Source organism: Poeciliopsis prolifica, unplaced genomic scaffold (assembly GCF_027474105.1).
Source record: "Poeciliopsis prolifica strain line A6 unplaced genomic scaffold, Auburn_PproV2 SCAFFOLD018, whole genome shotgun sequence".
Classification (NCBI taxonomy): Eukaryota; Metazoa; Chordata; class Actinopteri; order Cyprinodontiformes; family Poeciliidae; genus Poeciliopsis; species Poeciliopsis prolifica.
The window spans coordinates 1,683,222-1,695,442 of NW_026562393.1; the positions used below are offsets into that span (position 1 = coordinate 1,683,222).

Here is a 12,221-nt window from a genome sequence, read left to right on the forward strand (position 1 = left end):
ACTCAACACTGGCCTCTAGAGGTCAAAAACACACACTGCACGACTGTGCTCCTTTCTCTTGTTTTATCAAGTTCTGAAAATACAATAACCATTATAAGTGTTAATATTTGCAAATAGTAATAAGTTATTTGACTGATAGTTAGATAAGCTTTCATTGATAAAACAAAAATGTCAGTAGGCATTTGTGGAGTGCGCAATTAACAACTGTAATCTTTTTTAAATTACATTTCAAGCTTTTAATACTTCATATTTATTTATTTATTTATTTTGATTTGGTACAAATTTAGATGTAATATTTGCTCTATTTTCTAGTGGTGTTTAAGGGATTATTGCACAGAAAATGTTGATTCCAAACTCAACTGCAACAATATTCTGGTTATTTTTTTATACTTCTCTTTGTTTCCCCAGACAACTTGCCAGTAACATGCTGGCCTGTATTACTCTGAACAACCTTCTTCCTTTGCAGTTACTTTCTTACAATAACATACAGATTCAGAATTAAAAATAAGTTTTTATTGGTCTTAGTAACTTCAGTTGAATTATGTAGTGTTATTTTTATTGCACGTGTGTCTTTGCAAAGAAAACAAGAAAAATATCACTATACAGGGTAAGCAAAGGACGCTTTTATTTTGAAAAACCATGACACAGAGGAAGTAAACAGTAATCACGTTACAACCCGGAAGAATTGCCCTGCTCTGAATAACGTTTGAATAGCAGAGAATGACCACTGAATATGAGGAAGAACCGACTAACGATAGGACTGCAGAGATCTTCCAGTGTCTAGTGGTCATATTTGTGTCCTAATCTGCGGTCTGTAGGCGGAGGCGGCAACGCCCTGATGCCCTCGGAGAACAGTCCCCCCGCTCTGTTTACAACCAGTCGGCTGGGAGAAACTGGTTCCCCGCAGTGGGTCGTTAGCTAAACGGTTCTGCCGTGAGTGTTGTTTAGAAGGGGGGGGAGGGGGGGGGGAATGGCTGAACTGCACGTCGTGGAGCCGAGTGGAACAGCGACCATAGAGCAGCCCGAACATCGCGACGTTCGGGGCTCGATGCGTCTGGCGTCGCCCACTCTCTTGGTTCCTCCGCGGAGCAGCAGCCAGCTCAGCCCCGGCGGAGGAGGCAGCAGCGGGGGCAGCGGCAGGTCGCTGTTCGGCTTTCCGCTGAAGAGCAACCCAAGCTCGCCCTCTGAGCCGTTAGACAAGCCGGGCTCACGGTGGGTTCGGCTTAATGTTGGCGGGACCTACTTCATCACGACCAAACAGACATTATGTCGGGATCCAAAGTCTTTCTTATTCCGACTGTGTCAAGAAGATCCTGACCTGGATTCTGATAAAGTGAGTACACTTACAGATACTGCAAAGTGGTGTTTTCTACCTCTTCTACTAATAGATGTGCATTGATAATTAAAGTTAGGTGATGAAGTAATTACTCCACATGATTTACAAAATAATTTCTTTTATAAAACACTACAAATTATGCACTGCTAATTGTCTGTAGTATCTATGTGGGCTATGACATCACATGAGGTACAAGGATGGAGCTGGTCAGTCATATCAGGAAACATGGTGAACAGCGTTTGACAAATTTGGGTTAAGATTCTGAAGAATTTGAGTGTAAGGGGAGCTGGAGCTCGAGTCTGATGGACAGAAGGCTTCTTACTGTCAAGAAACCTGCACTTGTCTTTTGCTCCAAAAGCTTGTTTTGTGATTGGTCTGTGTTGGCCCCTCAAAAGCCTATTTCTTTGTGTTGTATGTTATGTTTCCCAGAACTTATGTTAATTTACTGAAAATGTGTCCAACCTATTCTTTAATTTCTTTCAATTCGCCTGAGCAACCTAAGTGGGACTCCTTGTTTATATTTAAGTCTTACGATGTTTTACATATTTGATTTATATGAACAATTGTACATGTTTTCATACAGGATTAGGATTACTTCTCACAGATTTGGTTGTAAACTGAAGGTTGCATACTACCCCAAAATGCATGCTGTATTTTGGTATTCATCACAGTGTATATTTATGCTCTTCCAGACGGAGTCATTTTATTTTCTTGATTGTTTGTTGTACAGCTGTGCCCATTAATTATGGCGGAAATAGCATCACAAAGCTGTTTGTAACCTGCTTCATTTTTCCATCTGCTATAGCTAACACTCAAAACAAATAAATGCTGCATTCCTCTTAAAACACCTTAAAATGACACAGTTTGTCTAGACAGAGGCACTGCTTCCAGTCCCTCTCGCATTACTATTGATTTTCCAAACAGCTTTTCTGTTCTTGATGATGGAGCAATAGGATGTTTTTCTTTATTCTTCTCTCTACCAGTATTATTGGTATTACTGGTCTTACATTTAGCCATGTCAGTGATGTAGGATAAGTTCATGTGTTGGGGTTAACTGGTAGATTTGGGCTAATTGAAAGTTTGTAATAATCCTGGAGCTCTTTAGAAAACCAAACCTTATGGTTTAAATGACATTACTTGAAATTGTTGCTAAAGAAAAAGAAATCTACCACTCCAGTCTATGCCGGTCCCCCTCTGAAGTGTTTGGTTGTTGCCAAATGTCAAAGTTCAAACATTTTTGGCCACAGTAATATGGTTAGCAAGTAAACAAAACAATGTTCTTTAAGTGCTTAAATATATTGGAGGGAAACAAATTGTCCACAGTTACTGCTGATGTGTCATTGTATGTATGAAATCCTGTTGGATCTATGGAAACTATGGCTTTAACAAAAGGATGGAAATGATCAGATGCCATGAAATTCCTTCCAGGACAGCTGAACTTTATCACTGGATGATCAGAATCACTATAATTGATGGCAGATGTGAGCTGAAGAAGACTGAATGCTTAAACAGAATCATGAGGTCCTCCAACAAAGCATCAGTTTAAAGTAGTCACCAAACAAAAATACCTTTTTGTCTCCTTGTTTAAAAAACTAACAAAAATGCATTTGTGCCATTAATCATCTTCAATTCCACACTGACGCCATGCACTCCATTGGTAAAGCTCGGGTTTTCCGTGCGGTACAGTCAGAGAAAGATGACAGATCACTGTTGCGTGATTAATTACAGGACGAGACCGGAGCCTACCTTATCGACAGGGACCCCACATACTTCGGCCCCATCCTGAATTACCTTCGACACGGAAAGCTGATCATGGATAAGAACCTGGCTGAGGAAGGTAATGCAGGACAGCATCTGACAGTGAACGCTGTGATCAGTTCCATCTGAAAATCTTGACTTAAAAGAGATAATAATCATTTAAATGCACCAATGTTTTAGGCGTTCTCGAAGAAGCCGAGTTCTACAACATCGCCTCCCTGGTGAGGTCGGTGAAAGAGCGAATACGGGACAATGAGAACCGAACATCTCAGGTAATGTGAGACCAAACGGGCTACGGAGCAGCTGAACTGATTCATTTGTTGTGGAGAAACAACTCCACAACAAATGATATGGAGTTGAATAATTGTGAGCTTGCTTAACAATTGTGAGCTTGCTTTCAGATGACTGATGTTTATTTGTGTGTGTGTGTGTGTGTGTGTGTTTGTGTGTGTGTGCGGCGTCCCTCAGGGCCCAGTGAAGCACGTGTATCGAGTTCTGCAGTGCCAAGAGGAGGAACTCACACAGATGGTCTCAACTATGTCAGACGGTTGGAAATTTGAGCAGGTGCAGATAAAGAAGCTTTGGCTTTGGGCTTCTATTTTAAAGCTATTGCTACATATTTTACATCAGATGCTGAAGCAAAATCTTTTAACTCCTACATTTCATGCTCAAAGGTAAATATGTAGCAGACATGCTGAACTTCAGGAACTTTAAACACAGGGATTTATCGGACATTGATGTCAATGATTAACTTCTTCGATTACTTTTAATATTTTTAAATAAAAAATGATATAAAAGTATTACAGTCGGGTTGTATTTTTTTACTTTTGTCTCCAGCTCATCAGCATTGGCTCCTCCTACAACTATGGGAACGAGGACCAGGCAGAGTTTCTGTGCGTCGTTTCCCGGGAACTCAACAACTCAACAAACGGCATCGTTATCGAGCCCACAGAGAAAGCCAAGGTGGGTGTTTATGAACTTTTAAGCAGGTAGCTGGACATGTGGATGATAAAAAACTGTTTTACCAATATTAAAATCATTTAACTTGTTGTAGGATTCACCTGCATGGATGCCTCGCCTTTAAAAAAATAACAAAGATTTAGAATAATCTCAAAACTCTCTTTCAATTCAACTTTTACTTCTGGCCCTCAGATCCTTCAAGAGCGAGGCTCCCGGATGTAAGGAGCCGGAGAGTCGGAGCGGAACTACATCATCATCAAAAACATGAGCGCACACTCCTGTTATCTTCGATCAGACAGCTGCCCCCTCCTCCAGCGTGCCTTTCCATAGCGGAGGCTCCCTGACGCCTCCTCGTCTTTAGCGTTGCAAGGCGACCCCGACTTCTCTCCTTGTTTCTTCTCCCGTTTTAAAGACACGACTTGTGAGGCGATTCTCCTCTTTGGCTGCGACAATGAAGTTTTGTTGATCTCACTGGATGGATCCACAGAATAAATCTTTTGCTTTAGCGGCTTTTATCAGATCTGGGATGTTCGCTGTGTGTCACAAATTTGGATCAATTCAGCAGAAACTCCTCAGGACCCCAGCATAAAAGAATTAAAGGGACTCCATTTTTTTTAAAACCCTGACTGCAAACGGAGCCTTGACGCAGCAGATTTCCTCGTTACTTCTAGAGACGGAGCAAAGTAGGCGCAGCATCTTCTCCGCTCATTAAAGGCTCACAGAGAAGAAGGAAGAGACCTTTTTTTTGTTCCCTGTGTGGCTCATTTCAATCTGTGAAAATTTGGAATATTTCCACACAAAAGAAAGCAGCTGACTCAAAACAGACCGTTACTCCAGTAGTGCACAAATGTGTCCAGGCATGTAAGGAATCTATATTAAAACCTATATAGTCGTCAAGATGAAAATATATGAAATTTTAAATGCAAATGGTGTAATTACTTACTTCTGTATCATAGCTGTCTTATATTTACATATTCTTGTGGGTGAGTTTATTTAAACAAGGGGGGAGAATATCAGTTTTGTTACCAGACTAAGCGCCCATTAGAGTGAGTTTGTGTGTGCAGTGCCTCTCTGCTTTCTGCCCATCACTGAAATTTCTGTAGTGTACCTGCAAAAAAAAAAAGGAAATAAACAAAAAAAGGTGTTTTACAGCTTATATATCCTACTTTGATCTATTGCATATCTAAAAATTGTAATTAGGGATGAAGAAACCTTTCGCTTGTTGCCGTCTGAACATAGAAGAGAGGCGAGGTTCGAATAGTGGCCAGTCTGTAGTCTGCCTCAACACATTCGCTGTATATTGTGTTTACTTCTCAGCCTTGCAGCCAAAAGTCGTCTCGAAGTCTGCAGCATGTGTAGCAACCGCGGCGCGAGCAAACTGTCCTGCTCGCACTTAAACCCTGAGCCTACATCGATGCAGGAACCTTGCAGTTTGTTAGAGAACCTCTCAGAGTAGAAGGGTTCTGACTCTTATTCTCTTCAAATCAAACGCTCCTTTTTTACCAGCTCTTTAGCTTTTTTTGTTTTGTTTTGTTTTGTTGCCAGCAACTTAAATGCAGCAGGTTTTCTTTTGAAATGCACAGCTAAACTTATTTAATTAGAATGTAGTTGAAAAGTTTATATATCGATTTTTTTCTACTAAGAGGGATGTATATCTAGTGTTGTATCTGCTCGGTCATTTTGATAAAAGTGACTTTTAGCCAAAGGAAACCTAGAAATTCAGCTTTTCAGAAAATTCAAATATTACATAAGACCACCAAAAATAGTACACAGTTGTTGGCTGATGTAATTGTGGTGAAGACTGATCACTTCAGAAGACGCTCGTCGACACTTTCTATGTTGAAATTAAGTCACAATGCTCATTGTTCGCAGAAAGCTGTAGCCAAGAACATTGATAGAAGGTTGATTGAAAGGAAAAATATCAGTATGCATTAATAATAAAAAAAAAGGTATCAGAAAAAAGCTTTACATATATTATTGATGCACAAGGAATCTAGTTAATGGGAGTTTTACTTTTTGGATTCTAATACCAGTGTATCAATTTAGTTGAGATAACTTAGAAATATAGTTTTATGATTCATACCAACCATTAGAACTGTTCTTTTTAACTGAAAGAAAATGCAGGAAACAACATTTTCTGATTATTTTTTTTCTCTTTTTGTTTTAAAATTTCCTGCTTGATGGATGACCATAACAAGTAGTTTGTCCTAAAACATTGGCCCGGTCCGCCTTGCTAAAAGGCATCAGAGTTTTTGGTTCTGTAACCTTGAGAAAAATAACCACAGTATCACTAAATGTGCAAACAAAAAAAGTAGAAGCAATCATGTATCAATAGTTCTAGTTGCTTTTATATTTTTAAAAAAGAAAAGTAATATTTATGTTTCCTGCCGCTAACATACTGACGTTGGTTATCATGATGTACAAAATGTATAACGTTTGATTTTAAAGCAAAAACTTGGGCTGAGTTAACAGTAGGTTTCAAGTAAAGTTGCAGAATATCAAACCTCCCTGATGTTCTGGTCAAGGGAAATGGCTGTTTTCAGCCAACTGAACATCATCAAACAGCAACAGGTGTGGGGGGGGGGGCGTGCTATACTCCTGACAGCTGGAGAAATATCTGCTTTCCTCTGCACTTTCTCTAGACTGTATAAAACGACATGGTGTAATATTTACATATGTTTGAAATTGTAACTTTTCAAAACCTCTGCATATCTTCACAATGGGAAACCCTGCTCCCTAAAACAGCATCACATTTTTTTTCTAACGCTTTTCAGCTTGTTACATTTTATTTTCATGTAGTACACTAAAAGCATATTCATATTTTAATTATTCTTAAAGCTGGAGGTTCCACTCTTTACATGCTAACGGATATATTTTTTAATACAGATCATCTATACTACTGCCATTCATCGCCTTTATGTTTCATCCTTAAGATAAACATATCGATGGCATTTAAATCAAGCATGAACAAAAGTGATGCATCTTGATGAGGGAAGAAAAACAACAATCGGTGTTTTCATGCTTACCGTTAAGTTGGGACTCGGAGCCCAAACTTTGAGGCAACGTTTTCTTTCCTTCTCTTTCTTCAGTGTGTGTGTTGTGAAGCTATATTCTACTAGCAGTAGTTATGAGCAGACAGCCTGCAGTTGAAAATACCCAAACATTTCATGAAGGAGTATTTGGTTTCTTACCTTGGCTGTTGCTTTCCTTCGTCTGTGTTCAGTGTTGTGCCTTTCACCAGTGTTGTGCTCAGTAGTACTCCCCTTTTATGAGAAGGTGCCTGTCATACCCTTAAAAAAAGTCAGGAGGTTTCTACCTAAAGTATAATGTGTGTAGTGTTTGTTTTTTTTTCTTTTAACCAAATGAAAATCATTCTGAATATAGGCATTATGGCTCTCTGGCCTGGGCGCCCTTCTACCAAGGGGCGGCACAAGCATAAAAAAAAAGTCAGTTGTGCCCCAAACAAGTTTTTTGTGTGCATCTGCCATCGACACTTAAGGACAGTTGCAAGTTTCATCAGAAAATGTGATGTTTTCATGCTTTTTTTGTCAAAAGGAAAATGTTAGCTTGAGACAAGCATAAAAACTGTATCATAAAGAATGGTTAAACCTGAACTGAATCATTCTGGCGTTTCAGAATGATTCAGCATATATGTAACTTCATATTTGCTTTGTGAAACCAGTTTGGGAAAACTGATAAAGTCCCACAAATGGCTAATGGCTTGGATCGTTTTAAGCTAGCACTGATTTTGAGCTCACCAACTTCCAGTTGCACTTTCCCCCTTTCTGGTACAAACATTTCTAATGATTAGTTGGAATTATTTTATATGAGAAGTCATTTAGTGGGTGCACTTACAACATTTGTTTTACAAAGAATTTCTCTTCTTCTGCTTGTATCTTAGTAAATTGTTAGCAGGGCACTTTTTAAAAGAAATCAATTTGACTGAGAACTTGAGATCCTTTTGCAGCTTATATTTTATTAAGTGGCATGCTAATGTCCCCATTTAATAATTCATATGTTTGTGATTAAAGTTAAAACTGTCCAATGTTCCTTTTAAAGTCCGAGATTGATCCAATCTCAAAAACTCAAAGGTTGAAAGCGATTTTACCTGGTTTGTGCTTGAAAGAAAATGTTAGCTTGTAAAATCAACTATCATTTTGATTAAAAGACATTTAACTCCATGTTTAGGAAGTTTTTAAAATGAAAGTGTTATCAGTATTAGACCTCAAAGAGATTTTTGTGAAAGATGCTAATTATAGCCTCCCAGAGTTAGCATGAGGGAAACCTTCTTTAAAATGATTTTTTTAATAAGCTGTCTTGGTAGTCAGTGTTAATTTAAGTTAATCAATTAAATTACTATTTAGAAAGCATATATTACTGTTTACTGTCAAAAGGTTGTCTCAGATAATGCTTATAAAACATTGCCGACAACGGTGATTATTTGAGCCAGTTGGGGTCAGTTGTGACTTTTTTTTTTTCTCAGCTGTGACTTTAAGATCTAGCTTGTGCAAATAAATGCATTCCCAAAGTCAGTCTGTTTAAGCAAATTGTATTAACGCTTTTTTAAAATAAGTAAAAATTCAGGAATCTTTGTGAACTGATCTTAGCAGTGCTAATGCTAATCATTGTTTCTCACATTCAGCCTGAACAAAAAACATTTCGTACAAATATTTTTAAAAGTTTTATCTGGCAATTTTAGTATTGAGGCAAATTGAATTTAAATGGCAAAAATATGTTGTCACCATACTACCTGGCATTTAGCACACAACCCTTTTTAAATGAAATTGATATTGGCATTTAGCTACTGCTAATCTTAGCTTCCAGCTAGTTATAGATATTCTTTGAGGTGGGATGATTTATCAGCTGTAGTTTTTGGTTGAAAGCAGTGATGATGCTGATCACAGCCACAGTTTATCTGGAAGGCTTTCATTATAAGCTTAAAGACACTATAAAAGTCTTAGATTAAAGTCAGATGCAACAAAGATTCGTCCTGTCGTATTAGGTTTTCTGCACAGCTTTATTTTATGGGATCAAATATGTTGGGAACCACTTACCTAACTAAACTTTGCCGTGTGATTCTCCTATAGAAACACGCTGTTAATGAGCAAAAGATTTGATCATCAATTAAAATATGAAATGTTGTACAGTACTGCCAAAAAAAAAAAAAGTATCTGGGTACATAAAAAGATGAGAGCATGTATTGTTTTAAGGATAATCTTATGTACTGAACTTTGACCTCTGTGTTTGCTCAAAGTTGATGTGAAGCATGATGGGGGCGAAGATGACGGCATGGCTCTGTGGTTTGTAAGTTGTATATTTCTGTGTGGAACAGTTGGTCAACAAATAGACGTATTTGTGGCTCATGGACGACATGGTTCTGTTATTTGTTGTTTTGTTTCTTTGTTTGTTTTGTGCCGTGTATGTAGTTTTGAACACATAAATTACCGGTAACCTGCCAGTCAGACTGGAAACCTTTCTGCAACAAGTTTTGGGTTAAGGAGTTGTTGTTTTTTTTTTGTTTGTTTTTTGCGACCTGCAGAAGACCGTGCAAAAAAATATATATACATATATAGAAACTGAAAATGTCTTGTGGATCAACTCACCAGTTAACCTGTAAGCACCTGCATGCATTTGTGGACATGCACATGCATATACTCATTTAGATGTATTAGAAATGTCACATATTGACTTACTTTGTGCTCATTTATCAACAGTATTGATGTCAAATGTGAATATTGTTAATGAAGACTGTGGAGAACATGTAACATTTAATTGTTTGTTTCACTTCAATTTATTTTATATTTTTTCAAATTTTGTCTACCAATGTTGTTACGTTACATGTAACAATTTTAACAAAGCCCTGTCTGGTTTGTAATCATAAAAAAATTATGTCTGTGTTTTAAAACATGGCTCACTGACTATTTATTGTTTCTGTTTGTCTAAAGAAAATACAAACTGGTGTCCTACTTTAATAATATACTTTATATTATATATCCAAATAGAAAGACAAGTTGATTAAACATTTGAGGAGAAAGATAACAGCGTCTGCATTTCTCTTGATAAGCTCAGACTTTCAGGTTGCGACTGAAAACCGACCACGTTGTGCTAGAAATAAACTAAATAAGTTCAGACATGCAAAAGAAACGTAGCACAAATTTTATTCTTCACAATATCTTCAAATTAAAAAATATATATCAGTTTTATCTCCAAAACAACATAGTTAATTCACTTTTAAAACGTTTCATTGGTGAAATCACGAATTTATCTGTCAACCTTTACTATCAATTTCAATTTATTAATAGACCGCAGCATTTTAAAAACAACACAAGTTGAACAAAATTATTTCCAAATCAGTCAGAGAACAGAAAAGCAGAGTAATAAATGCAAAGAAACTCGTTCTCGCCTGGGTGTCAGAATCTGCAGCGATTAATCACAAACTATGAACCTAAACATTTAGGAACCTAATTACAACAGTAATCAATCTCTTTATGTATATTAGTTCAAACTTGTGGTGTGAGGATGTCAGTGGGCATGGCTACTGCTCTTTTAAGAAATAATTGCCCTAAAGTTGACCTGCTCTGTGGATGAACTAATCAGACACTAAGGTCCAGTTTGCTGAATTTAAATTAATTACATTAAATTAAATGGTCACTAAAACAATAGTGCTCTCATCATGTTTTAAAACATAATAAAATTAACTTTCCAACATTTTTAGTTTCTAATTGCATTCTAGTAAGACACATATAAAACTTTATGATGTATGTATTATTATGTTGAGAGCGATTTGGCATTACCCTCATTCAGCCTCGACTGCACAATAGCAAACGGCCACCAGAGGTCGCCCAAAGCACATTTTTCAGAGTTTAATCGACATTGGGATAGTTTAAACAGTCCAACTTTTCATGATAACCTGTAGCTAATTCATTTTGCATGAGTATTTTCAGATTACTGGTTTAAGTTGAAGTTGAACCTAGGCTCCAGTCTCAAGTCTTTTGCCGCCGCTAACAGTTTTTCTTTCCCTGTATTTATCCTGACCATCTTCTGCGTCCCTGAACGTTTCACTTGCACATTGTTGGGATGATGTGCAGCGTTAATTCTGATGCAGGGCGAAAAGTTTCAGTTTTTCTCAACAGATTTGGACATATTGATACATTATTTGCTGGACGACTTTCTCTTGAAGTGTTCCCTCTTTGCTATAAAGTCCAGAACTGCGAGATTGTGAATTATGAGATTCCCTCACCTTTCAATTTTGCATTTGGTTTGTAGCCACACTGTCTTGTTTCTCTTTAAGATGTTGGATATTGCTTTACATCCTAGCCCAAATTTAAAATTCTTCACACAAATAATTTTTTGTTGGTTTCACATCCATACCCAAAAATATATTCTTCCTTTCTAGAATGAACATTTTGATAAATAGTCTTTAAAAGTCTGATTTGGTGAATCAAATTGAAACAAATTCTTCAGGCTCGGTGATTCAGTCCGCAACGTGTTGGTTAAAGCAGCAGCTGATTCTGTAGCTACTTCCCCTCTATGAATTGTACATTGTGTCCACCTTCCACTGTTTTTCATGCAGACCCTTATGGCAAGCTGTTGTCTCATTTAATCAAAACCAAGGAGAACTCGCAACACAGTAGATAGACTGACACAGATTGCACCAAGAAGAAAAATAACGTTAACAGTGTCAAGAGCTGGACCGAGGGAGAATCATCTATACCTAAGAGGCTAATAAATGCCAGGCAGGTGATTGGTGGATCCATGATCAGGTGGGTTTAATCAGCAAAATGCGAAGCAGGCAGCTAGTAGAGATTAAAGGCCTCAGGCACTGAGCTGATAAGGTTGAGGGTTGGTAGGACGTGCAGCATGACTGTCACTTCCTCACAGACAGGTATGTGTGGAGAAGAAACAGGGCTGGACATCAGACCCGGTCCAAGCTTCTTTTGGGGGGTCCCTACACTTTGTCAACACCAGATCTGCTTTAGTGCCAAGCTGCTCTGTGTGTGCAGCATGGTTGTTGTCATTAGCATCATTTGCAATTTGCTTACGTCATACCAGAAGAAGCAAACAAAAAAAGGTGCATTTCGCAATAATTTGAACTATTTGAAAGTTACACCAGCTGATAAACACAAAATTACAGTAAACATGTTTGATATATTTCACCAGCAGTGGC

At 37.8% G+C, this 12,221-nt stretch overlaps 1 protein-coding gene across 1 annotated transcript; it reads left to right on the top strand.

Annotated features, from left to right (window-relative positions):
• Positions 1-685: 685 nt before the first annotated feature.
• kctd2 (potassium channel tetramerization domain containing 2) lies at positions 686-10,070 on the top strand. The gene is made up of 6 exons (XM_055042967.1): positions 686-1,333; positions 3,065-3,173; positions 3,275-3,366; positions 3,563-3,658; positions 3,932-4,057; positions 4,247-10,070. Exons 1-6 carry the CDS (start codon positions 971-973, stop codon positions 4,274-4,276), a joined length of 816 nt encoding a protein of 271 aa, XP_054898942.1. The 5' UTR covers positions 686-970; the 3' UTR covers positions 4,277-10,070.
• The last annotated feature ends 2,151 nt before the right edge of the window (positions 10,071-12,221 follow it).